We start from the raw sequence: 26,660 nt of genomic DNA, 5'->3' as shown, positions 1-26,660 counted from the left end.
ATCATTCCAAGATGGCAGCCTCAACGTGGTCTGTTTCATCAGGGCTGTCTTATCATGGTTACCATTCCAACCTGCTGTCCCCATCACCCACCCCCAGGTGACTAACCCCCTACAGGAAGAAGGCAGTGGAGCTAGAGATTCAAGAAGGACAGACACACACAGGTTGTAGACAAGACTATTATCTTAGTGGTAACTCTGGAAAGGGAAACAGTGTTCAGGGAAGTCCAGGTTAGGACCCAGCAGCCAATTACTTTGGCAGGTGGAAGGCAGTCTCACTGTGGCACTGCAGGGGAAATGAGAAAAGAGTGGGTAAGGTGGGGCGGGCTTCCCAAGTCCCTGTGCCCCACCCCCAGGCTCCTTTGCTCCTGGATTTACAGGGCCAGCAGGGGGAGCATGTGGGTCCTTCACATCTCAGTGGGGCAATGAAACCACTGTCCTGGTGCAGACAATACCTATGGCTTTGAACCCCAGACTGGGATGTTCTGATCAGGGATTTCTAAGCTGCCAGTGACAAGCTGTCACTGGAATCTCAAAGTAGGGATATTTCCGAGCTGATTCAATAATTAATAAAGGGGACAGCAAAACATTACAAATTGGCTCAGCCTGGAAGAGCAGTGTTCTTAATGACAGCCAGTAAGGCCACGGCAATGGTCTCGCTTGTTAAGAGTCTATGGTCACATCTGTCTTCTGGGCAGTCATCGGGGCCAGGGGGAGTCACAACTGGGGAGGGACCCTGGAAGCCCATATTTTTATCAGTCACATCTGAGGGACTTGGGTAGTGGCTACTCCAGTGAGCCTGGACTGGCAGATGTTTGATGAGCTGGAGCCCAAGGCAGAGGAGGTGAGGAAAAGCATTCCAGGTAGAGGGAATGGCATGTGCAAAGTCCTAGGGACAAGAGAAACCACAACTAGTTTGTCCAACTGCCAACAGCTTGGTATGGCTGAAACAGTGTTGAGGGAAACGGGGTACATGAGGCCAGAGAGGGGCACATGGGAGAAGGCACAGGACCATGGACACCAGGCTGAGAGGTTTCAGAGCTGCTGGGGAACCTGGGGAGGGCCACAGGCAGGGGTGGGCAAGCCAGCCCCAGATAGAGAATTCCCTGGGGCCCTGTGGAGGATGGGCCGGAGGGAAAGATGGGAGGCAGGGAGGCCAGGCAAGAATTCCAGAGGAAGAAGTGATCAAGGCTGGGGCTGGTGGGGGGAGGTAGAGAGGAGGGGAGAGGACGGACAGAGCTTGGGGAGAAGAGGCATTTTTCTGGGCACCTGCACCTCTCCCCACATAGGCCAGGCCCAGCAGAGCCTTGGTGATCACCTGCCAGCTCTTCTCCATCTCATTCACCTCTTATCTGTCCTTCAACTCCTCGAAAACTTCCTCAGATGACTGCCACCGCCGGATCAGGTGCTCCCCAGCCCCACCCCTACAGTGTCCCGTGCACACGTCACCCTGCATCATTCTTGGAGGGGTCTGAATCCGGCTTCCCTGTTACACACTTAGGGGCACCGGGATGACGGCTCTGCCCTCCATATGGCTCAGCCCAGGGCCTCCAGTTCCCTATGTGGGAGTGGGGGTGAAGGGGTGAGGGGCAGCCAGGCAGGGCGCTCACCTCGGACTTCCAGCTTGCACTCAGCCAGCGCCTCCCCCAGCTCGTTGACAGCCCTACAGGAGTAGGTCCCCGCGTCAAAGGGAGACGGGCGGCGGATGTTGAGTGTCAGGATTCCCTGGTAGTTGGTTATCAGGAATTTGGGGTCTTCACGGATTTCCATTTGGTTCTTCATCCAGACCACCTTCGGCTGTTGAGTGGAGTGGGAGAAGAGGCCAGCTTAGGGAAGGTCCGCGGGTGATGGCAAAGTCGGCTTTGGAAGGCAGATCTGGAGGCAATTCTTGGCTGCCCTGCCACCTGATTTTGATTGATGACCCTGAACTAGTCATTTCTCCTCTCTGACTCTCAGTATCCTCTTTGTGAGAGGAAGAGCTCACTCTCTGTTGTGGCCCACAGAACCCTATGCAATTTGGCCCCATTACTCTTCTGTCCTCACCCCATCCTGTCGCTCCCTCCCTCTGCTCCATCCACACAGGCTGCCTCGTTTTTCCTCAAACAGACCCAATAGGCTCCCACCCCAGGACCTTGGCGCACTGGCTGTTCCCTCTTCCAGTACTGCTCTTCCCTCCTCTCTCCCCCTAATCAGCACTGGCTTATCTTTCAGGTCTCTGCTACATGTCCACTCAGGTGCCTAGGCTGTGGCAGGAATGCCCACTGTCCATTCGCAACTACCCTCAGGGCTCTGACATGCATCCCACCCTTCGTACTGTCATAGTCATGTGCATGACTTCAGATTCATGTCAGTCTCCCCCAACATCCAGGAACTTCCCATCCAGCTCACCAGCACACACAGCCTCTGAAAACATGTGCTGAGCGTATGAACAGACTGCATGTGTGAGTGACGTAAGAGCGCAAACAGAGAGAATAAATGAGCTGAGGAAACGAATGGCTTGGTAGGCGAGTAAATGAACAGAATGAATGAAGGAGTTACAGTTAGCGAACAAAGTGCGTGGACGTCGATGGAGGAGGAAAACTAATGAATCCACAGGAGGCCTACGGCGGCTGAAGCCGAAAACTTGGAGTTGGACCAGAGGCCAGCAAACTTCATCTGTAAAGGCCAGGTAGTCGTTATTTCAGGCTCTGAAGTGTACACAGCCACATCCCAATAACATTTGATTTAGAGATCCTGGTGACAAGCAGAAAAGAGAGCCCTCTTTTGCCAGCCCCTGGTCCAGGTGAGTCACTGGAACTCAAGGTTGCAAGTGTCCACATTCCCAACAGCAGTCGGGAAATGACAGGACAGAAGCTGCCTGGGAGCCCTGGCGGTCCAGACCTCCCCCCAGCTCCTGCCAAAGTTTTCTATTTCTGAGGGAAGCTGGGGTGTAATTATGAGACTTGGGCTCTGCTTGAAGGGGGGAGAGGCAGGAAGTGGGTTAAAAGTGAGTAAATCCCGGGCGCCTGGGTGGCTCAGTGGGTTAAGCTGCTGCCTTCGGCTCAGGTCATGATCTCAGGGTCCTGGAATCGAGTCCCGCATCGGGCTCTCTGCTCAGCAGGGAGCCTGCTTCCTCCTCTCTCTCTCTGCCTGCCTCTCTGCCTACTTGTAATCTCTCTCTGTCAAATAAATAAATAAATCTTTAAAAAAAAAAAGTGAGTAAATCCCATGAACAGAGGAGAAGTCAGGGGGAAGGAGGTAGTATGGCTGGATCTGGGTGAAGATGTCCCTCTAGGATCACACACACACATCCATGCATGCACATGCACACGAGCACACACACACGGCACCTTTGGGTGGCCTCTGACCGCGCAGTTGAGGGCAGCAGTGTAACCAGCCACGACCACCCGGTCTGGTAGAGGCGTCAGGAACTTGGGAGGTGTTCGGAAGTCATGTTCCTTGTACTCAAGCGGCTTGTAGGTGATACCTGGGGAAAGGGAGATGCACCTGTCAGGTGCCCATCTGGACTGGCCCCTGACTGCCTCTCTCCTGTCACCGGGTGCCATCAGCTTTGAGTCTGGGGGCGGGGAAAGGAGTCAAGGTAGAATCCCAGCCAAGAGAGGAGACTGGACTCCGTGAAGTGAGGTGGCAGGACCTGTCTTCAGGATCCGGGCCGTGTTCTTGGAGACACCGGGGGAGTCGCTGAGCCCACAGATGTTCTCACTGAAAACGCGGAAATAGTACTCGTTGCCCACAATGAGGTCAGGCACCGTACAGGAGGTGTGCCGGCTGTGTTCGTAGACGGTGAACCACTCCTGGGGCAGTGGGGGACAGACAGGGAGGGGCCGGGAGAATCAGACATAGGAACACGGACACAAGAAGGCCCAGGGCGTGAGCAAAGCACACCAAAGCGTGCATCCCGCTAAGACAGCTTGCGGTTCCCAGGAGTCACAATAGCCCAAGAGGTGGGAACAGCCCACGTGCCTGTCAGCTGCTGAATGGAAAGGCAAAACGTGGTAGGTCCAAACCAGGCACTCTCACTCAGCCATGGGAAGGACTGAAACCCCAGTCCACTCAGGAAAACTTTCTGAGTGAAGGAAGCTGCATATCGCAAGTTCCTATTTATATGAAAAGTCCAGAGAAGGCAAATCCATACAAATAGGAAGCAGATTAGTGGCTGCCTGCGGCTGGTGGGGAGGGGGGAATGCTTAGTGGGTGTGATGTGTCCTTTTGGGGAGACGAAAATGTCTTGGAACTAGTTGTGTTGGTGACACAATAGTGGGAACAGACTAAAAGCTTCAAAATTGTTAATGCTTAATTTTATGTGAATTTTACCTTAGTTTAAAAAAAGAAAAGAAAAGAAAAGAAAACCCACCTTGTGACCAAAAGGCTTCCCTCCCAGCCCCAGCCCGTGTTCCCACTCTCTCCAAGGCGGGTTTCCCTTTCCCAGCAGTGACCTGGAGACGATGGCATCTGCTCTGCGGATATCGCCCACCCCACCCCACCCTGGCCCTTCGGGTCTCTCACCATGGTTTTCTTGTCGGCTTTCTGGACAAAATAGCCCGTGATCTCACTGTTCCCATTATCTTTGGGGGGCTGCCACTCCACCAGCGCGTTAGTACCCCACACCTCCTTCACCATCACGTTCTCTGCTGGTCCTGCCTTTTCTGGAATGGTGGGGGTGGGGTGGTTGTCAGCCGCCAACCCCTTACCTCCTCCCTGCATCTCTCTCCACCTAAGCCCCCTCACCTGGTCCTGGGATTCTGATCAGACTTAGGACTTTTCCCACTCCCGCTTCCTCGCCCTTTGGCCCCATCCCAGCCTCACGTCCTTGTTTCCATCCCAATCTCTTCATGTCCCATCTCCTGGGTCATAATGCCTCCCCACTGCCCCAGCTGCCTGCGCACCCACGACCCGGATACGGATGGTGGCCGTGTCCTTCATGTTCTCAATCTGCACGGTCAACTCGTACTCCCCTGAGTCCGAGCGTGCTGCCTGGCGCACGAAGAACACGGTATCGAAGTCGCTGGTGCGCACGTGCACGCGGTTGGGGTCCAGGGGTGCCCCGCCCTTCGTCCACACCACCTGGGGCCGGGGCTTTCCCTGGGTGGGGGCGGAAGGAAGGGAAGCCGAGAGGTCAGCCCCGTCTCGCCCTGGGCCCCGCCCTGGGCCCTGCCCTGGGCCCCACCCTTGGGCCCTGACCCCTAAGCCCGACTCCAGCTCGGCACACCTGGAAGGGGATGACGAGGTTGATGTGTTCCCCCACTTTGAGGATGTAAGTCTGGCGGAGATGGCGCGGGAGCCGGATCTTGGGTTGCTCTGAGGGCACAGACACAGGAACGGGGGCTCAGTGCTGGGCTGGGAGACACTCGAGGGAGGGACAGAGAGACTGTGGCAATGATGTTCTTGGGGGAGGCCCTAATGATGACATGGCAACTTGGTCTTTGGAAGAGTGGGCTCAGAGTCACTTACGCACAATCTCCCGGATGGTGACGGGCTGGAACAGGGAGGCGGGCTCGCTGCGCCCCGCAATGTTGACTGCCACGACCCGAAACAAGATTTTTGCTCCCGTGGGGAGATTCTTGACGGTGAAGCCACAGCGCTCTATGGGCTCTGTGTTAGCTGGGACCCAGTCCTCGGCTACAAAAGAGAAGCCATGCTGGGAACCTTCTAGAAGCCCCTCAGCTGGTTGTCCCTTCCCGTTCCTTGGGCTGACTGCAATGAACAGCAGCAGCTGATATTTGTTAAGCACTTATTATGACCAGGTTGGAAGGGTGGCATACGTGTTAGTTAGCTCACTGATCTCTGCCTCTGTACTATGTTATCCCCACTTTAGAGATGGGGAAATCAAGGTTCAGAGGAGTAGAGAATGAGGGGCTGGTTAGAGACAGCTTCTCGGATTTCCTGCCCCCTTGCTTTCTAGCTTAGGTTTATTGCCATAGGTTGGTGAACAAATGTGGGTCAAACCAACCACCACCAGGGCGAGCTCTAATGAGACTAGGTCCTGAAACATCACAGTGGCCTGGCGCAGATGGGAGAGGGATAGGCAAGAGCAAGAATGGGGTAAAGAGCGCTGGAAAGAGAAAGAGGGAAGAAGCTGATGAGAGTCCAACCATCCATCATTTACATGCATTAGCAGATGCAGTTATCACTGTACCCTGTCAAGGAGGCAACTGTCTTCGCCCATTTTCAGATGAAGGAAAGTGTAAGGCAGGATGGGAACCCATGTCTGTCTGACTTTAAGGCCTGGGATACGGTGTTGAGATGATCACGCCTGTCTTCCCAGTGAGATGACTGTGTTGCAGGTACCCCCACAGCCGTGGCACCGAGCCTGGCATGGAGTCCAGCACTCAGTACGTGTTTGTTCAGTGGAGAATGGAGAGTTGGATATGTGGAAAGATGGGTGGATGGGTGGATGGATACATAGAAAGATGGAGAGACAGTAGACAGATGTCATGACCAGTAGACAGTGGTCATATAGGGAAATGAATGAATGGAAAGAAGGAAAGGAGGGTGGAAGGGAAGGAGGGAAGAGGGAAGAAAAATGGTGGTGAAGAGATAAATATATGGATGAAAAACATGTTACAAGATGGATGGATAGTTTGTTGATCCAAAAGATTTTCAGATAAATAGACAGATGGTTGGATGGATGACCAATGGTAGGCAAATGGATGGAAGAATGCAGGAAGAAGGGAAGGAAGGAAGACAGGAAGGAAGGAAGGACAGATGGACAAATGGAGGGAGGGAGGAGAGAAAGAAGGAATATAGGTAGTCGATAATTACAGGGATGATGGATAGATGGATGGAAAAGTATTACTGTATGGAAGATGGGTACAGGGAAAGGAGGAAGGAGGATGGGAGAAAGGGAGGGAGGGAGAGAGGACAAGCTGGTCAATGGGGGCCTGGCTTGAGCCATCCCATTTGGGGATTCAAGCAAGTAAAGACACAGGGCTAGGCCAGCCCACCCCACCAAAGAGCTCTCCTTGCACTGCCCTCTTTGCAGTCCCCTGGATTGGACCCCCAGCAGGGCTCTGTATGAGACACCGCGCCCCCACCCCCAGTCCTGACGGGGCCACTCACAGTCCTCCAGGCAGTACTCCACCAGGTACCCATCGATGCCGCCTGCCCCGATCCTATCTGGAGGCCTCCACTTGAGAGTGGTGGTCGTGTCTGTCACGTCTTCCACTGTCAGGTGCAAGGGTTCACTTGTGGGTGCTGTAAGAATCCAGGGAAAAGGAAGGTAGAAGCAAATGAGGGGTCGGTGGTCACAGGGAGGGGCAGGAATCAGAGTTGGAGTCACTGATCAGGAAAGGGAGCAGTAGGTCCACGAGACAGGACATGTCATCATGAGTCATTAAAACCACAACGTATATCAAGGGATGGTGAGGTCTCCAGGAGGAGGGAGAAGTGTTGGTCTGGTAGGTCAGAGGTCTATGAGGGATCTGGACAAAGGCACAGAGTCTAGGATCATAGAGATTGGTGACTAATGTACTTGATCAGTAAGAGGTTGAGAGGTTGGTTAGGGCTGGAGGTTCAAAGGCCAGGTGTAGGGTCAGAGATCAGCAACAGGTAGGACAGGGGTTGGCGATGGACAGGGGTTTGGGGAGGGTGCAGAGGAGCATTACCAATAGGCATGAAGGGCTTGGTGTTCATGCTGGGCTGGGAAACACCAATGGCATTGACTGCGAAGACCCGCATCTCATAGAGGACGCCCTCGATCATCTTGGTGGACTCATAGGTCGTCTCCGTAAAGACCTCAAAGTTCAGCTTCATCCAGCGCTGAGAGCCCTTCTTCTTCCGCTCCAGGAGGTAACCTGGATGCCCCCGCCCAACAGAGAGGAGTGATGCCCATGGGGAGACTATGGGGTCGCAGGTCAGTTGTAGCAGTGAGGGGCACATCAAAAGGTCACATGACCCCAGAGATGTCTGAGGACATGAATCTTGGGTTGGTCTCGGGGTCACAGAGCAGTCAGTAGTCACCAGTCATGGGGCTGGGGCTCAGGAACAGTCACAAGTCATGAATCAGGAGTCAGGGATCATAGAAAACCCTATGCTATAAGTGAAGATCCCCAGGTTGCTGGAAGCAAAGAATGTGAGGGAAGACCAAAGGAACTGCAAGACATCCAAGATGGAAAACCGATCTCAGAGGGAGATCACCAAGGTGCTAAGAACTCTCAAAGGCTAATAAATACAATCTTAAAAAAAAAAAAAAAAAAGAATTCTCAAAGGCCAAGCAATCATTGGGGTGGTGGGGCAGGGGGAGTAAGAGAGGTCAGAGGTCATGGGGACTCTGGCATACGGGCACTCACCAGTGACTGGCTGCCCCCCATCGTACTTGGGTGGCTCCCAGACAAGAATGGCCCAATCCTCTCCAACAGAGGTGACCCGCACAGCCTCCGGGGGGTCTGGGACATCTGTGGGAGAAAGGATGATCAGCGGGTCCCTCGGGGCCTCAGGGAGCCACCCTGGCTCACTCCCTCAGCTCCCTCTGCTCACCCACAACTCGCACGAAGATGGAGGCCACATCCTCGCCCACAGGGTTGGTGACCTTGATGGTGTAGCGGCCCTCATCCGCTCTATCGGCACTCTCGATCACGAAGCTGCTGACGTCTGTCAGATTCTCGACGCGGATCCTGCCTTCGGTGGCCGCGAACACCTGGACACAGCCACGGGGTGACCTTGTTCCATCTCTCCCCAAGCCCAGACCCACCTCTACCCTGACTCAGAGTCCTCCAGCAGCTCCTCATCGCCACACATTATACTTGGCCTTGGACCCAGAGCAAGAGGACCTGTTGCATTTACACCCAGCCTCACCATTCTTCCCTGCTGCCCTCCTCATCCTCCAAACACCACCCTGAATTAAAATCCCAAAGATGTGGCATGTGATCCCCTCAGCCACTCCTCTATTTGCTCGCTCTTATTCATCCTTTAGGACTCGCCTAGAAGTCGCCTCTTCTGGGAAGCCATCTTGGAAGCCCCCAGCTGAAAGTGATGGCCCTACCCCCTGAAGTCTCAGAGTTTCCAGTACCCCCCCTTTATCTCAGCCTGGTCACCCTAGACTGTGACTGCTTGGGCACGTGTCCGCCTCCCTCCACTTCCCTCCTCGTGGAGATGGTATCCCCAGTGCTATGCAGAGATGGTATCCCCAGAGCCCCGCAGAGAGGAAGACTCAGGGGTTGTGTTTGTTGACTGAAGGAACGAATGAAGGTTGAATTAAGTCTATCGATTTTACAGACTAGGACTCTGAAGCCTAGACGATGGAAGAAAACTTAAAACTGTCCAGTGCCTGGAACATACAAAATAAAAATATTTGTTGGAAGGATGGGACCTTGGACTGACTGATGGATAAATGGACAAATGGATTAATTACTGGATGAGAAGATGGCCAGATGAATTAAATAATTGATAAGTTTATGAATGGAAAGATGGGTGGATGGTTGAGTTGATGGATAGCTGGATTTGTTGGCTGACTGATTAATGGATGGATGGAGGGAAGGATGGATGGAGGGATCGATGGAGGGAGGGATGGATGGAGGGAGCACCCACCATGTGGCAGGCCAGTACCATGTGATAGACAAATACAATCTCCAGTCTTTAATCCTCTGAAGAAGGACCATCATTCTCATTTTACAGACAATGAAACTGAAGCTCAGAGAGGGAAGCCACTTGCCCCAGGTTGCCCAGCAGAGCTGAGAGGGAGAAGAAGTCAGGGCAGGGGGTGGGGGGAGCCCCACCATACCTCATCTCCCTTCAGCCAGGTGGCGACAGGACGAGGCTCCCCGGTGATGGACACATCGAGCCTCAGCTTGTTTCCAGCCACAACCACAATTGAATTCTCTGAGGTCTTCCCTGAGCAGTCCAGGTGGATCTTTGGTGGCTCTAGTGGCAAAAAAGAGATACTGGGGGGTGCCTGAGTGGCTCAGTGGATTAAAGCCTCTGCCTTCAGCTCAGGTCGTGATCCCAGGGTCCTTGGATCGAGCCCCACATAGGGCTCTCTGCTCAGTGGCAAGCCTGCTTCCCCCCTCTCACTCTGCCTGCCTCTCTTTTTCTTTAAAAAAAAAAAAAAAAAGAGAGATTGGGGAACTTGGGAGTGGGCAGCTAGGTCATCCTGATCCCCCCAAGGCCAGCTGGGTTCCCCAAGAGCTGGGCTCCAATAGGCATAGACATCCTGGAGTCCTGCCCCCAGCCCCTCTTCCATCAGACCCAGGGGTCAGGACCCTCAGCCCCAGGAGTTAGGAACCCCAAACCCCTCCTCCCTCAGCCCCAGGAGTCCAGACCCTCAGCTTAGCACAGCAGCCCCTAGTTCTTACCTTGCTTGGGTACGTACTCCACCTTGATTTCTGGAGGACAAAGAAGATGGCTCTGTTAGCTCTAAATCCAGTGGGCCCCTAATCCCACCCTCCCACCCCAGAGGCTGAGGGGAAGGTCTGGCATCACCCAGTGACCCGGGGGTCTGGGCATGGGTCCAGGCCCCTGACTACCCCTCTCCCCAGGTGGACACTCGTCAGAATGTATAGTGCTCTCTCCCTCCATGTTTTTGTCTGACTCCTCCCACAAGATCAGATGCCGCCTGCTGTCACCCCTAATAACACTAGGGAAACCTAATCGTGAAGGAGGGATCTAGGCTCTGGGGTCTGGGAAGGTGGGTGCTCTGGCCCCTGGAGAACACAGAGGGGCACCCTCACCCAGGAAGTTGAGCTTGGCTGAGAGGGACAGGGCATAGCCGTCGGGCACGAATGTGTAGTCTCCCTCATCTTCAGGGCGGACATCATCGATCACCAGCTTGTGGAACCTAAGGTATTGTGGGGACAAGGCAGGAATCAGGTGGGTCACCCCACAGATCACCATGGAGAAACACCTTTTTTTTTTTAAGTTTAGTCATTTAAGTAATCTCTGCGCCCAATGTGGGGCTCGAAGTCATAATGCAGAGATCGAGAATTGCACATCTTTCCAAAAGAGCCAGCCAGCCTCCCAGAGAAATACCCTCTCAATGTACTCTAAGTCCCCTTGCCCACCTTTTTTTTTTTTTTAATTTGAGAGAGAGCAAGCACGAGCAAGGCTAGGGGCAAGGCAGAGGGAGAGGCAGGCTCCCCACTGAGTTCAGAGTCCAAGGTGGGGCTCGATCCCAGGACCCGGAGATCAGGACCTGAGCCAAAGGTAAAGGCAGACGCTTCACCAACTAAGCCCGCCAGGCACCGTTCCCCCAAGCCCACCATTTTTATTCTGAGTTTCAAAATGCTATCATCTGAGTTCAAATCTCAGCTTTGCCACTTATTAGCTGTATGACCTTGGGCAAGTTAGCTAAGCCCCCTGTGCGTTCAGTTTCTTCATCTATAAATGAGGAATCATGATAGAAGTCTACAGCAGGGTTGTTGTAAAGAAGTAAAACTCTCGGGGTGCCTGGGTGGCTCAGTGGGTTAAAGCCTCTGCCTTCGGCTTGGGTCATGATCCCATGGTCCTGGGATCGAGCCCCACATCGGGCTCTCTGCTCAGCGGGGAGCCTGCTTCCTCCTCTCTCTCTCTGCCTGCCTCTCTGCCTACATGTGATCTCTATCTGTCAAATCAATAAATAAAATCTTTTTTTTTTTAAAGATTTTATTTATTGATTTGACAGACAGAGATCACAGGGAGGCAGAGAGACAGGCAGAGAGAGAGGAGGAAGCAGGCTCCCCACTGAGGAGAGAGCCTGATATGGGGCTTGATCCCAGGACTCTGGGATCATGACCCGAGCCGAAGGCAGAGGCTTTAACCCACTGAGCCACCCAGGTGCCCCTAAATAAATAAAATCTTAAAAAAAAAAAAAAAGAAGTAAAACTCTCCCAGCACGTAATAAATGCCCCATAAGTGTTACAATTCACTCTCAGAGTTACCGACACTCCTGGCAGGCAGGGTTCCTGACACAGAACCTGGAGAAAGCCTGCGTTCTGCCAAGAGCTGCGGTCAGGAAATGTGATTCACCACTCTACGGGGGCACATGTGCTTGGGCATGCTGTTGTGGCCTCACGGTGGCTCTCCACATCCCACAGGTCACCAGGTGCTTCTCCTGGATGTCCCTGTGCCACCTGTTGAATTCCAGGCCCTTTGTTTCCCCAGCTAGATGTCTCCCCCACTTTGTAGGAGACTGTTGGCAGACATGGCTACAGGTTCTCCCCTCCCTGTATCTGTGCCCCTTGTGGTAAGACCCTGCAGTAAGACCCTTCCCCTTAAACCACTAAGTAGAGGGATGGTTGTTCTGCAGCAATAGCCAACTGATACACACGCCACCCCCATGCACCCCTCCCCTTCCACCACCTCCGGAGTCTCCTCCGCACCTCCCCACGTGGGAGATGGTGATCCTCTTGCTCGGCCGCACCTCGACCCCATTCTTGTACCACTTGCCTGTCACCTTCTCATCAGACACCTCACACTTAAACACGGCCTGCTCCGAGGCCTTCACTGTCAGATCTGCGATGTCCTGCAGGACCTCCAGCTGTTTCTCTGGGCGGGGAGAGAATGATACGAGGCCATGAGAACTCCAGGAGGCCCACAGATATTCACAAGCGCTGTTCCAGGCACTGGTGATATAGCTGTGAACAGCCCAGAAACATCCACCAGCCTGGTGGAGCTCATATTCTAATGTGGAAGCAATCAGTGAACAGGGAGACACAGAAATGTACAAAAAGGGCACCTGGGTGGCTCAGTAGATTAAGCATCTGCCTTTGCCTCAGGTCATGCATGATCCAGGGTCTTGGAATCGAGTCCTGCAACAGGCTCCTTGCTTACTGCGGAACCTGCTTCTCCCTCTGCCTGCCACTCCCCCTGCTTATGCATTCTCTCTCTCTCTCTCTCTCTCTCTCTGAGAAATAAATAAATAAAATCTTAAAAAGAAAGAAAGAAATGTATAACAAAAGGGAGTGATGAAGCCTGAAGGAGGGTAGGGAAGAGTCTGTGCGAGAATGCGGAAGAGTCCCCCAGGTAACAGGAACAGCATGTGCAAAAGCCCTGTGGAGCAGTGCAGGCTCAGTGTGGGAAACAGCGAGGAGATGAGTGTGCAGTGAGCGAGGCAGACATGGTAGGAGATGAGCTGGGTAGGGGCAGACAGGGCCAGATCACAGACCTTGGGGGCCCCAGAGAGGACTCCCAGCCAGGCAGGAGCCACTAGAGAATGTTGTAAAGATGGCTGGGATCTGATGTGCTTTTTTTTTTTTTTTTACAAAACAATGCATTTATATGCCTTAAAAATAAAGACAGTGGGGGCCCTGGGTGGCTCATTCAGTTAGACATCTGTCTTCAGTTCAGGACATGGTCCCGGTGTCCAGGGCTCGGGCACCAAGTTGGACCCTGTGCTCAACAGGGAATCTGCTTCTCCCTTTCCCCATCCCCCTGCCTGTACTGTCTCTCTCTCTCTCAAATAAATAATTAAATCTTAAAAAAAAAAAAAAAGGGAAAAAAATAAAATAAAGGAAATGGATTTAGATGTAAAGGGGTTATCTCCTACTTACCCACCTCCAATCCTCCCTTCTCCAAACAGGCACTACCCGTTTAGTCAACCACTATGAAAGCAAATAGGTATATATGTTTTCTCTCCTCCCTCCCTTCCTTTCCTTCCTTCCTCCCCTCCCCTCCTTGCAAATTGTAACATATTTGCTCTTTTACCTGATAACAGGGTATATTGGAAATCCTTTCATATCAGTGCATGTCACACTGTCCATTTTTAAGGGCTTCTTATTGACATACCATAATTGATTAGGCTCATAAATACCTTAGTTTGGGGTTGGTTAATTTTTTTATATTTAAGGAATTACAGACTCACAAGCATTTGCAAATGTAATGCATGGAGTCCTACATGGCTTTTAGTCAGCTTCTCCTGGCGGAGAGGGTGACGTCATACATAACAGGAAAGTGACCTGGGCCCTAGACGGCCGTGTGCTCAGTTTCCACCATCTGACTTACATTTTACAAGGATCACTCTCTGGCTGGTATGTATGTGAGTGGAGGAGGGGGCGACCATGAAAACAGGGCACCCACTGACCAGTGCTGTCGTTCAGGCATGAGGGGTGGAGGCCTGGGACAAGTGAGGGCAACAGAGGAGGGGAAGAGCGGTCAGACCCCGGATATCTTCTGAGAGGGAAGCTGCCAGGAGTCGCTGGGGAACTGAATGCCGGGGGAGGCCAAGAGAGGAGTCAGGGACAACTGCAAGATTCGGGGCCTGAGCAATGTTTATTTGTTTGTTTGTTTGTTTAACATTTTATGTATTAGGGGTGCCTAGGTGGCTCAGTGGGTTAAAGCCTCTGCCTTTGGCTCAAGTCATGATCCCAGGGTCCTGGGATCGAGCCCCACATCAGGCTCTCTGCTCAGCAGGGAGACTGCTTCCCTCTCTCTCTGCCTGCCTCTCTGCCTACTTGTTATCTCTGTCTGTCAAATGAATAAATAAATAAAATCTTAAAAAAAAAAAAGATTTTATTTATTAATTTATTTGAGAGAGGGGCAAAGGGGGAGAAGCAGAGAGAAAGGGACAAGCAGACTCCATGCCGAGCACAGAGCCTGACGTGGGGCTCGATCCCAGGACCCCGAGATCATGACCTGAGCTAAAACCAAGAGCTGGACCCTTAACCGACTACGCCACTCAGGCACCCCTTAGGAATTTTTTTTCTTTCTTTATTTATTTAAGTAAACACTCTACCCTGAACGTGGGGCTCGAACGCATGACTCCAAGATCAAAAGTCACACATTCTTCTAGCTGAGCCATCTAGGCACCCCAGGGCCTGAGCAATTTTGAGCTGTGAGGAGAAGCTTGACACATTGCAGCAACCCCTCTCCACCTGGAGGGCCCGTACCTTCCACGATGAGCTCGGCCTCACACTGGCCTCCATTGGTCATGACCTGGTAGCGACCCCCATCCTCCAGGGTCACATCTGAGTAGATAAGAATGTGACGCTTCCCATCCTTCTTGAAGCGGTATCGAGCCTTGTAGGAATCCTCCCGTGTCAGTTCCACCCCATCTTTCATCCTAGGCAAAGGGGAATGTGAAGAAAAGAAGTGAGGGACCCACACAGCCCTGGGTCTGGATATCACAGGGGGAAGGCCAGAGAGACAGTCCTGAGCAGAGGTCAGGATCAGAAGGGCAGTCCCAGGAGGGAGGAGAGAGTCAGGTTGACAGAAGCATCTTGAATAGTTGGGTCACAGGTGGGATAATGGGTCACAGGAAGTCACAGTCCACAGGGAGATGCCACAAGGTCCCGGTTGGAATGAAAGGTCACTGGGAGATGTCAGGGCATGGAGGGAGTCCTGGGGTCCCAGAGAGACATCAAATATTGTGGCCTCTCTAAACAGCACTTCCCTGCCTGAGAAACTCCTCCCTTCCCACTTCTTTTCTACCTCCTTATCATTCAAATCTCAGCTCCATTGTCACCTCCTCCAGGAAGCCTTCCCTGACTCATGAGTCCCTTCTGCCTATTAAAAAGTGATTATAGCTTCAGTTAGTGCTCTTCTGAAACATTTGTCAAAATAGAACTTTTATATTTATTTGTGTGATGTCTTGACTAACACGTCTCTCTCTCCTACACATATACCCCAGAGGTTTATCAGATTATTAACTCTAAAAGGGTGGGTGACATATTGGTATATTTTCTCACCATTATATCTCCGGTACATTGAAGAGTGCCATCATATACTAGGTGCTCAATAAATATTTGTTGGGTGGGTGAATAGATGTGGGATGGATGAATGGATGAGGAGAAGGGTGGGTGAGTGAGTGGGTGACGGGATGGATAGGTGGATGGATGGATGGGTGGATGGAGAGATGAACCAATGGGATAGACGAGTGGATGGACGGATAAAGGATGGGCTGATGAATGGATACGTGAGTGGATGGACCAAAGGATGGATGATTGGTTGAATGGATGAGTAAATGAATCTGAAATAGCAAGGATCAGGAAAGGAACTGGAAGAAGATAAGATGGGTAGAGGTCAGAAGTTCCAGAAAGAGATCATGGGTACAGGTCAGGATTTATGGAGAAAGGCTGAGCTGAGGTCTCCTGATGACTGTTGGGTAAAGTTTCAGAATCTCTAAGAGGCTCACAAAGATCAGAGCTGAGGCAAAGAAGCTGTGGGCACCTGTATGGAGCTCAGGGATCAAGAGTCACTTACCACATGACCTGGGCACCATCTTCTGATACCTCCACTGACATTTCCACCCGGTCACCCACAAACACCTGCTGGTCCTCGAGGGGTTTGACAATCAGGACTGGAGGTTCTGTAAGACACAGAGGGACAGGAGGTCAGTAGTTTCAGGACCTCCTACCCCCACCTCAGAGCTCCACTCCCTAAGCTCAGGCCCAAATCTCAGCCTCACCTTTGACAAAGAGCTCGGTAAAACACTTCTCATCTTTGACAGCGACCTCATAAGCAGCATCGTCCGCCAGTGTACACTTGTTGATGGTGAGAATTCGCTTCTTACCAACATTCTCAAACACGTACCTGGTGCAAAAATCTTGTCTTAGCCTAGAGCCTGGAGGAGATCCCGGGCCTGGAGTAGATCTACCCACCAGTTCTCAGGGCAAGTCACTCCCTCTCAGGGCCAGATTGTGCAGGAGCGGAAAGATGGTCTAATTTCTAGTATTTAAATACCCATAGTGGAAATCTTAACTGCCCCCTCACCGCCCATATCCATCCTCCCCTTCCATTTAGCAATAGCACACAGCTACCGACCTGAGAACTACATTTCCCAGCTTCCTTTGCAGCTACAATGGTAGGCCCCTGAACTTGGGCCAACAGAATGTAAGTGGATTCCAGCTGCATAACTGCTACTTCATCTCCACCTTTGTGTTGCTTGCTCTGGAACTTCTCTTCTTCCCCCTTCCTGTCTCCCATGACCCAGCTTCAATCAAGGGGATGAAGACAATGTCACAAGAAATGGCGCAGCCCAAAATGTGGAACCTGGGTCCCCAAACAATCTCTAAGGAAAAAGCCAACCCACCAGCCTCAATCAGCGAGGAATACATTTCTCTCTCACTTCAAGTAATGTAACCTAGGGACTTTGTTACAGCAACTTAACCTGGACCTTAACTAACTTAACTTTTTATCTTATCCAACATGCTCTTGATGAGAAACTGAGAAGACAAAGCCAGGGCACCTGGCTGGCTCAGTCAGGAGAACATGCTGACACTTGATCTTGGAAATCCTGAGTTAGAACCCCACGTTGTGTGTAGAGACGACTTAAATAAATTAATAACTTTAAAACACACACACACACACAGCCAAGAAAAAAATAATAAAACTAGAACCCATCCAAGAGATAACTGTTGCAAACATTTCGGTCTGTCTTTCCAATCTTTTTATCTATATGTATGTAGATTAACATTGTGTGAAGCAGAAATGGGAACCACGCTTCTTTCCGTTTGCAAACTTTGACCAGCTTCCCATATTAGTATACATTTTAGGATCTCATTCTTAGTGACCACATAGAACTTTGGCAAGGAATCATACATTTTGGTTGTTTTCCATTTTTTGCTACAATAGCAAATGCCTTAGGGAACATCCTTGCAGCGAAATATGCACAACCATGAGAATTCTCTTAGGATAAATCCCTCAAATTGCACAATCTGAAAGATTTTTAACACACTGCCCATTCAGAGATTTAGCAAGTACCATTCCCGCCAGCAGCATTTGTGTACCCATTTCTCTATGTTGTCTCCAGCACTGGGTTTTATCATTTTGGAAAGTCTTTGCCTATTTGGAGAGCAGAAAGACTATTACTTATTTGCATTATTATTGTTGTTGTTGCTGTTATTTTCAAGGTTGAATGTGCTCTCCGCAGCACATTGACCATTGGTTTCTTCTCAACCAAATTCTTGTTTTCATTACCTTGAACAATTTTTTTAAAAGCTTGTTTATTTATTTATAAAAATTTTATTTATTTATTTGATAGAGAGAGCATGCACATGAGCAGGAGAAGAGGCAGAGGGAGAGGTAGAAGCAGACTTCCCACTGAGCAAGGAACCTAATGCGGGACTTGATCCTGGGATGACCTGAGCTGAGGAGAGATGCTTAACCGACTGAGCCATCCAGGTGCCCCTAAAGATTTTTTTAAGAGTAATCTCTAGGGGCTCCTGGGTGGCTCAGTCATTAAGCATCTGCCTTCAACTCAGGTCATGATCTCAGGTCCTGGAATCGGGTCCCACATCGGGCTCCCTCTGCTTACCAGGAAGCCTGCTTCTCCCTCTCCCACTCCCCCTGCCTGTGTTCCTCTCTGGCTGTCTCTCTCTCTCTCTGTCAAAAAAATAAATAAATAAAATCTTAAAAAAACAATAACAAAACCCTTAAATTAAAAAAAAAAAAAAAAAGAGTAATCTCTACACCCAATATGGCACTTGAACTCATGATCCTGACATCAAGGGTCACATGCTTCACCTACTGAGCCAGCCAGGTGCCCCTCCTTTGTCAATTTTTTAAATTGAGGTATTTACATTTTTCATATGAATGAGGGAGAGCTCTTTCTGGGTTAAGAGTGGTCAGATTTATATCTGAGCCCTCTCTGGGACTCAGATCTCCCCCCACCCCTCCTGAGGGACTGTCCCTCAACACATACTTGCTACTTGGTTTGATCTCTTGGCCGTTCTTGTACCACTTAAGAGGAAGGTCTGGGTCACTGATTTCCACCACCAACTTGATCTTGTTGCCCCTGTCCACTTGGTAGGCTGGATCCAGCTTCTTTGTGAAGGCTGGAGATTGAAGGATGCAGGGTACATGGAGCTGAGAGGTTCTCACTGCCCTGGTCACCCCCAGAGCTGCCACATCTCCCTCCCCAGACCATGGGCTCTCCAAGGTCAATGTCAGGAAGCCTCCCATGAACTCGGAGGAGCCTGACCACAGGGCCCTATTACTCCTTAGATTGGGACCTTCAAGAGATAGGTCCAGGGTTCAAACATGCAATATCCATGATGCTGGGATCCCAACCCCCAGCATGTCCAAACATCCAATACCCATGATGCTGGGAGGGCCCACTTCCCCTCTGAGCAGTGCTGACCTGAACTCTTCTTGACCTCGACCTTGGCCTTCTTGAGCCGCTTCAGCATGCCCCGAAGGTCAGTAATGCCATACTGGAAGGCAATCCTCTCGTACTCACTCTTCTTTGCCCCTTTCAGGAGCTCCCAAATTTCAGGGGGGATGCCTAGGTCATCATCATCTTTCTTCTTTTTCTTCTCCTCCTCAACCACCTCCCTGAGGGCAGGGAGAGTGGGCAGGGGCCGCAGGGGGTGGAGGGGCAGTTAGGATTAAAAGGTGAGGTGCTCCCTCTGCCTTTGCCCTCCCTCTGCCTTCACCCACTTGCTGTGCCACTCTCTCCCTCTGGGCCTGATGCTCCTTTCCTTTCTACCTAGATGCCTCAGCCTCCTCCTTGACCTCCTGGCCTCCATTCTGCCTCTTCCCCTCCAGCCTGCTTGCCACATGGCCCCAGGAGGGTATTCCTTACTTCCACATCAGATGACATCCTTTCCTTGTTCAGAATTCTCCCATGGGTCCCCCACTGCCATCAGGAGGAAGCCTCAGCAGCTCAGCCTGACAGTCATGACGCCACCCACCATGCCATCAGCACTCCCACAACCACCCAAGTATGTTCCTTGCCTTTCCTGAATGCTCAGGCCCCCCTCCTGCCTCCCAGCCTTTGCACAAAATGTTTCCCCACCCAGATGACCCCTCTCTACTTTCCCTTCCTGATGCACTCCTCTCCAGACCTAGTGCCAAAGCCCCCTCCTCTGTGAGGCATTGCTGGTCTTCCCAGGCAATGAGTTGCCTTCCCTCTGGGTTCTCACAAGGTCTCTGTGGGACCCTCTCTCTGGTCACACTAAACAATCTTGGCCTCTATCTACGTCTGTTGGACCAGACCCATATCCCCAAAACAATCTGTGACTCAGTGTCAGGGACCAAATAAAACTTCTCTCTGTCCCCTGATCTCAGCCCAGGGCCTGGGAGACAGGAGGCTTCAGAAAATATTTGCTGAGTGAGAAAGTAAGTAGATCTCTGGAAAGAAGGAAGGAAGGGAAGGGAACAAAAAGAGGAGAGATGAGTGGAGAACAGGAGGCCATATGAATATCTGCAATGATGTACAGAGCTTTGGGTGGAGAAATAATACAGGCATGGGTCAAGTCATTGATGGATGGCTGGGGTGATGGATGTGTTGGTCCACGGATGGGTGATAGGTGGTGGATGGGTGGCGTGAAGACAGATGAATAGGCATATGGAAGATAGCTGGGCGAGTGGATGGACTGATGGGTTGGTGGCAAATGGTTGGGTCGGCAATTGGGTGGATGTGTTGAGGGGAGATGGCCAGGCAAGTGGTTATCTGGGTAAAGACAAGGAGAGGAATCTGTCATTCGATGGGGTTGCTGTGGATTTGGGTATGGGGATAGATGAATGAATAGAAGAATGGATGGGTGGACCAGTAGTTAATGAATAACCAAAGGAACAGAAAAGCATCATATTGAACACTATAAAATTGCCAATAGCCCATCATTTTTACCTAAAGAAGAGCAATTTTCTATACATCATGCACAGAGAGCTATCTGGGTAGATGGGTGTGTCACTGAAGAGGTGAAGCGTTGATCGAAGAATGCATGGCCAAGTGGGTGGGTGGGATGACGGATTCAGTCGGGAGAGAGATGTAGATGCAGATAGATACCCAGGTGGGAAGGAAGATGGATGAGAGACAGATGGGTGGTGGAAAGTGGACTGGTGGTGCCTCCATAGTTAGGGAATGGGATTAAGGGGTGGGTAGGTGAAGGATGAATGGATGGGCTACTGACGGGGTGGTTGAGTGTAATGGTAGATGAGTGGATAGACAGGTGGGAGATGGCGGGTAGATGAATGGATGTGTGGGTGGATGAATGGGCAAATGCACAGGTAGGTGAGTGGTTGGATTAGTCAATGGATACACAGGTAGCTGGTTGGACAGACGGGTGATTGGTTAGTGGATGGGTGGAACTGCTTCACCCAGAATGGCAGATGGGTGTTTGACTGGGTGCTCAGAGGGATGTACAGGTGAATTAGAGCCTGAGTGAACAGGAAAATGGCTGTGAGGATGACGGGTTGAAGGGTAGGTAGGTAGGGGAACTGGCCAGCAGATGGCTGAGTGGGTGCGGTTTTAGGTAACTGTGAATGGTGAGTACAGGGATAGGTGGAGGGACAGACGGCCGGATGGGTGGAAAATGGGTAGATGCAGGTCACAGAGCGGAAAACAGGGCATCCAGGGCTGGCAGTGGAACCTCCTCCTCTATGAATCCCCATCTCCCCTCTCTAGGCCAAGTAGGGTAGGCTTACCTCTTCTTCAACAGGCCGCTGAAATCCAGCTCACCCGCATCTTCTGACTTCCCTTCACCCCTGTGGCCATTGAGAGGGTGTGTGAACCCCATGGAGGTCCTGTGCCCTCAGGCCTGCTCTTCCCTTCTCCCACAGCTCCCCTCCCGAGGAAGACACTCCATAATCTTTGGCACCAGCAGACACCAACTCCCCACACCTCTTCCCAGGCTCCAGGATCACTTACGAACGCTTGAAGCTTTCTAGACCCTGCCCAGAGGCGTCCTGACGGGGTACTGGGGAGAGGAGATGGGGGGACAGAAGGTGAGCTGGAAGCAAGGCCTGATCTAAGACCAAGAGTGCCCCTCCAGGCCTGCACAACCTCCCCCCAGGTCCCCTGTCATGGGCCAGCACATCCTGCAACTTGAGCGTGGATTCCTGTTTCCCTTGCTGCCGCACTGCCCCACGAGCAGCCTCTCCCACCACACACCAGGGCCAGCACACTCTTCTCCCCAAGCCTGGGCAGCCGCCTTCCCTGTGTCCCCCATATTTAAGCCCCACGCATCCTGGGCTGTAGACCCCAGAGCCGGTACACCCTCAAGGGTCCATACATATGCCCCCAAATCTATAATAACCTCCCACTAAGCTTGCACACCCTCACCCTAAACCTGGACACGTTCATTTCCCAAGCCCTCATGGCTACCTTCTCTAGCCTGTCCACTGAGACCCTGGGATCCACTTAGCTCACCTTCTCAGCCTTCGCTGGGCACCCAAAACCCTGCACCCTCTCCACCCCAAGTCCATACCTCCTCAAGGTCTAAGCCCATAAAGTATCTCCCCAGTTTTGAATGCCCCGACCCCTGCATCTTCTCCCTCCTCCCCAAATCTCACCCCCACATCTGGACGCTCTCTACACCAGGCTGACACACCCATCCCAGCCCCACCCCCCACAACCCTTTGCTCCCCCACCCCCGCCACCCCCACCAGCGCACCCTCCACATCAATGTTGAAGGCACAGCTATCGCAGAAGTCCTTGGCTTTGACCTCAAGGCGGTAATTCCCACGGTCCTCCACAACCACTTTCCCAATGTGTAGCTCCACGGTGTACACCTGGGGGCAGGGGGCCAGGGATGTGGGTGAGTGTGACTGCTCCCCAGCCCCACCCCACACCCCCCCGGGAGCCCACCTCACGTCTCCCTCTCTGGGTCCTCACCCTGGCCCCACTGGAAGGGCCTGCTGTCTCTTCACATGCCTGGACAAACTTGACCCTGGGGGCCCACATCTCTGACCCCAGAGACCTTTCTGGGAATGCACGGACTGACCAAGTGTGCCCTGCCCTAACCCAAACATTGTCCCCACCTGTCCCCCACAATCTCCACCAAGCAGCCCCACACAACCTCTATCCCTTGAGGTCCTGTTTTCCATCCTACAGGGGCTCCAGGCTTCAAGCAACAGGCCTTCTGAGAATCGGGGGCTGCCCAACCTCCATCCTTAGCCCATATGCCCTCAGTGTCCCCACGGGGTCCTCACATTGCTGGCAGAGTCATGGGACTCCTTGAAAGAGAATCGGGCCCCGCTCTTGCTGCCCAGCTCCAGCCACTTCCCCTTGAACCACTTGATGGTTGGTTTCCCTGGGAGCTCCTTCCCGTTCACCTTGGCCGCGATCACCACATCTTTTCCTGGGGGGTGGGGGTGGGGGATGGGAGGGAGCGGCCAGACAGGAACTGTGAGACTCTACAGAGAGGACTGGGAGCTTCTCCTTCCTTGGACAGAGGAGTCCAAGTCCCCAGCCCCCTCCTTCCTCACACCCAGGAGCCCTGAACCCCAGTCCCCTCCTTCCTCAGACTTGGGAGTCCAGACCACCAGCCCCCTCCTCCTTCAGACCCGGGAATCATGTCTCCAGCCCCCTCCTCCCTCATCCCCCCTCACCATTCTCCACTGACACTGAGTCTGGCTTCTTCAGGAAAATGCCAGTGGGCTCCTCAGCAGTCGGAGATTGGTCCTCAGGTGGAGCTTCTGCTTAGGAGACAGGATTGGGGGGATCTGAGGCAGGCTAGGGAAGGGGCAGCAGGCCACTTAATGAGTGGGGCTTAGAGCCTGTGAGGGACCCTCTGCTCAGAGGCCAAAGCATGGAACAAAGTGGCTTCTCCTGACTTTGGAAAGACCATGTATCACGCAGGTGGCTGCATGACTTTGGCCAGTCTCCTCCACTCCTTTGGACCTCAGTTTCCCCATTTGTGAACTGGAGGGAGGTGGACTGGATCATTTGAACATGGCTTTGGGGTAGGAGAGGTGTGGAAATAGACCGCGGCATCCAGAACTAGGCAGGACTCCGCGATGAATCAGCCAGCTGCTAGGGGCATGGGGACCAGTCTGAGGGGCAGGGCTCTAACCTGGAGGCACTGGGGAGCCATGGAGGGTTGTGGGCAACTGTGGGAAGGATGGATTAGCTCTGGAGGTAGGACTAAAGGAGAGAGAGCAAGGTGCTGCAGAGGTACAAAGGGAGCCTGGGGGATCAAAAGCCAGGTTCTGCAGATCCCACAGGAACATTGTCTCACCTTTGGGGGGCTCTGCAGGAGCCTCCTCAGTGGGGGCTTCCTTGGGAGCTGGTTTGGCAGCCTCTTTGCCTTTGGGGGCCTTTTTGGCTACTGTGAGGTAAAAGATGTTCACAGATGCTCAGTGCCCTCCTCTTCCAAAACCCAGGACTCTAGCACCATCCCCCCCTGCCCCTTCAGGTGTAAATTAATCTCTAATCCCGAGAGTCTGAGCGATCAGGTTTCCCCTTGCTCCAGACAAGCCGCGCCCCATCCACTCAGGCCACCAGGCCCTGACCTTTTGGGTCCTGGGGGTATAATTAGCTCTTTCCCGGGGCTGGAAACTGGACACCGTGTGCTGACCATGGCATCTTCCACCTGCCCTGCCTGCTGGCTTCTGGCCCACCCACGACCCAGCTGCAGTGAGGGGCTAGACCCCCACTCCACAGCCTGGTTGGCCTGGTGCCAGTGGTCTGGACACCCCAGGAGGAGGGTCCCTCCCAGGGACTTGAATCTCTTGTGTTCACTTCTTCATAGAGAGAAAGCCACACCCCACGTTAAAAATGTCCACAGTCCCATACAGAGAAGAGCATCAAATGGCAGAGAAAGGCTCACATAAGGGGCCCCTATATGGAGAAGGCTCCCTAATTCCTTTGTGAGGAAGCCCACATTCCTATTGAAAGGAGGTCCCCTCATCCTTATACAGACAAGAGCTCTCCTCACCAGACAGGAACCCCTAACCTCTATACACACAAGGACCCCACTCCCCTACAGAGAAGGGACTCAGTCCTCACTCAGAGAAGCACCCTGATGCCTATGGAGAGAACTCCATCCCCAAATGTAGAGGACTCCATACACTCCATACACAGGACTCAAAGTCAGATAATCTTTATCTGCACCCAGAAATGCCCCCCCAAATCCCTACAGAGAAAGGAACACCCTCACTGCACAGGGAAGGAGACCCACCAACCCAACACAGATATGGGGCCCCCCATCCCACAGAAGGAAGGGAAGCCCTCACCACACAGAGAACACATCCCATTCTCCGAAACCTACAGAGGAGCCCTTAGCCCCCATTCAGAAAAGGGGACCGCATCTCCACCCAGGGAGAGCAGTCCTGAAAGTCACCTGGTTTCGCCTCAGGCATGTCAGCAGACCTGGCTCCTGGGCTCCTCAGACCGCAGCTTGTCCCTCAGAGCCCTGGGGCGAACAGGTGGGCCCACAGGGGGAGCCCTTTAAGAAGTCCAGAGACTCCCAGGAGGCTGTGGGAGGCATCAGCCTGGTCTCCCCGCCCTCCTTGCTGCCCCACATTCAGCGGGGCGTGTTCTGAAGAGTGAGAAATAACATCTGGACCGCGAGAGATGGCTAAATGCCAAGTCCCTGGGGAGGAGAGGCCTGGGGTTCAGACATCCGGGTCCCAGGAAGAGTGGGCTGGAGGCTAGGGCTCCCACGTCTGAAGGAGGAAGGTCTGGGGCTCACATTCTTGGGTCCAGGAAAATGGAGGATGAGGGCCTGGACTCCTGACTCCTGGGAGGCGGGAGATGAAGGGGCTGGGGTCTAAAATGGGTGAGGGCTCCGAGCCAGAACTCTGCCGTGGGGGCCAAAGGGGAAGACCGTCTAGAAAGCCATTCTTAGTATCTGCAAGTCAGGAGTTTTTGGGAAACCGGAGATGCGAGGGAGGGTCGGGTTTCCCAGCGTAGGCAAGACGGCTGCGGGGGTGGGGAGGCGATCTCTGTGCCCGCAGGAAGGGCACGGAGGTTCGAGGACTCTCGAGTCCCGCCCGCCCCTGAGCACATCTGACGGCCTGCGGCCGCGGCCACCTGGGACCCGGGATTGGCCGCGTGCACCTCCTGGGACCCAGCCGGCCGGCTCCACTCGACGGTTCCCGGAGCGGGCGCGGCGGGCACTGGACGCGGGGGAGGGGGACGAGTGCCCCCCAGCGGGGCGGGTGGGGAGACCGGGAAGGCCCTGGAGAGCTGCCCGGACGTTGGCGCCCTTCCCGGCAGGGGGACCTGCGGCTTTCAGAATGGGGGGGGAGGTGGTGGCAGGACGCCGGATGGGGGGAGGTGAAGGAGGCCAGAAGCGGGGAGGGGGGTGGTGGTGGTGAAGAGAAGGGTGTCTGACAGGCAGTGGGTGTTATGGGGAGGAAGGCGAGGTGAGTGTAAGAGGGAGTAGGGAGTGGGGGTTTGGGGTTAGGGCGGAGGATGGGAGAGGAAGTAACTCCGGCGGAGGGAGCAGGTTTGAGTGAATACAAGTCCCTCCCGATTTTCTTCCTCTCGGTCTCCCCCTTCCCGGCTCTTCCAAAACCCCCTGCGAGCCGGAAACTGCCCCGCCTCCGTGGAGGGCCAAGCCAACCCGGCGCCAGCCTCTGTATGATGTTACGGGTTGCTAGGCAGACAGCCACACCGCTCCTGCGCGCCCAGCTGGGTGGTGTAGTGGCTGGAACCGAAGCGCAACGCGCCGCCGGGAGCCTCCCGCCCTATCCGCCTGTCCGAGTGCTGTATCCAGACGTACAGAGAAGGGCAGAAATTCAGAAGGGGGACAGACACCTTGACGGAAAGGGGAGCAGGGAGACAGTGGGGAAGAAAGGGAGAAAGCCTGGCTGTCTCAACCCGGAAGAAGAGGCGACTCCTGATCTCAGGGTTGTGAGTTGGAGCTCCAGGTTGGTATAGAGATTGGTTAAAAATAAAAAATCTTTATAAAAAAGAGGGACAGACAAAAATTGAACGGAACCAGCAGTGTCTGCATCTAAAGCCCTTTACCGCGGCCTTCAAAGCTCAACCTAATGCGGCTCTGAACGCCTTTTCCATCCCTTCTCATGGTCCGCCCTGCCTCCGCCTGTGTCTCTGCCAGTCAGCAGGCCTGGGCCGACAGAGAGCC

The 26,660-nt window shown here is 53.0% G+C and overlaps 1 protein-coding gene across 2 annotated transcripts; it reads right to left on the bottom strand.

Annotated features, from left to right (window-relative positions):
* Positions 1–163: 163 nt before the first annotated feature.
* MYBPC2 (myosin binding protein C2) lies at positions 164–26,593 on the bottom strand. Of its 2 annotated transcripts, XM_032325774.1 has the most exons (28): positions 24,909–26,593; positions 23,805–23,894; positions 23,176–23,262; positions 22,777–22,925; positions 22,239–22,356; positions 21,494–21,542; positions 21,271–21,330; positions 18,983–19,176; positions 18,545–18,677; positions 16,310–16,434; positions 16,105–16,210; positions 14,793–14,965; positions 12,288–12,453; positions 10,662–10,768; positions 10,287–10,316; positions 9,716–9,855; positions 8,473–8,632; positions 8,286–8,390; positions 7,602–7,790; positions 7,057–7,191; positions 5,449–5,616; positions 5,207–5,295; positions 4,884–5,079; positions 4,504–4,643; positions 3,632–3,791; positions 3,327–3,463; positions 1,608–1,794; positions 164–283 (listed from the first exon to the last, which is right to left on the bottom strand). In XM_032325774.1, the coding sequence occupies exons 1-28, from the start codon at positions 24,925–24,927 to the stop codon at positions 273–275; spliced, it is 3,423 nt and encodes a 1,140-aa protein (XP_032181665.1). In that variant the 5' UTR covers positions 24,928–26,593; the 3' UTR covers positions 164–272. The 2 variants fall into 2 exon arrangements, with proteins under 2 accessions (XP_032181665.1, XP_032181666.1); XM_032325775.1 differs by lacking the exons at positions 164–283; positions 1,608–1,794 and adding an exon at positions 1,995–2,652.
* Between the last annotated feature and the right edge of the window lie 67 nt (positions 26,594–26,660).

This window comes from Mustela erminea, chromosome 19, assembly GCF_009829155.1.
Source record: "Mustela erminea isolate mMusErm1 chromosome 19, mMusErm1.Pri, whole genome shotgun sequence".
Taxonomy (NCBI): Eukaryota; Metazoa; Chordata; class Mammalia; order Carnivora; family Mustelidae; genus Mustela; species Mustela erminea.
This window is presented reverse-complemented; position numbering and strand designations above follow the sequence as displayed.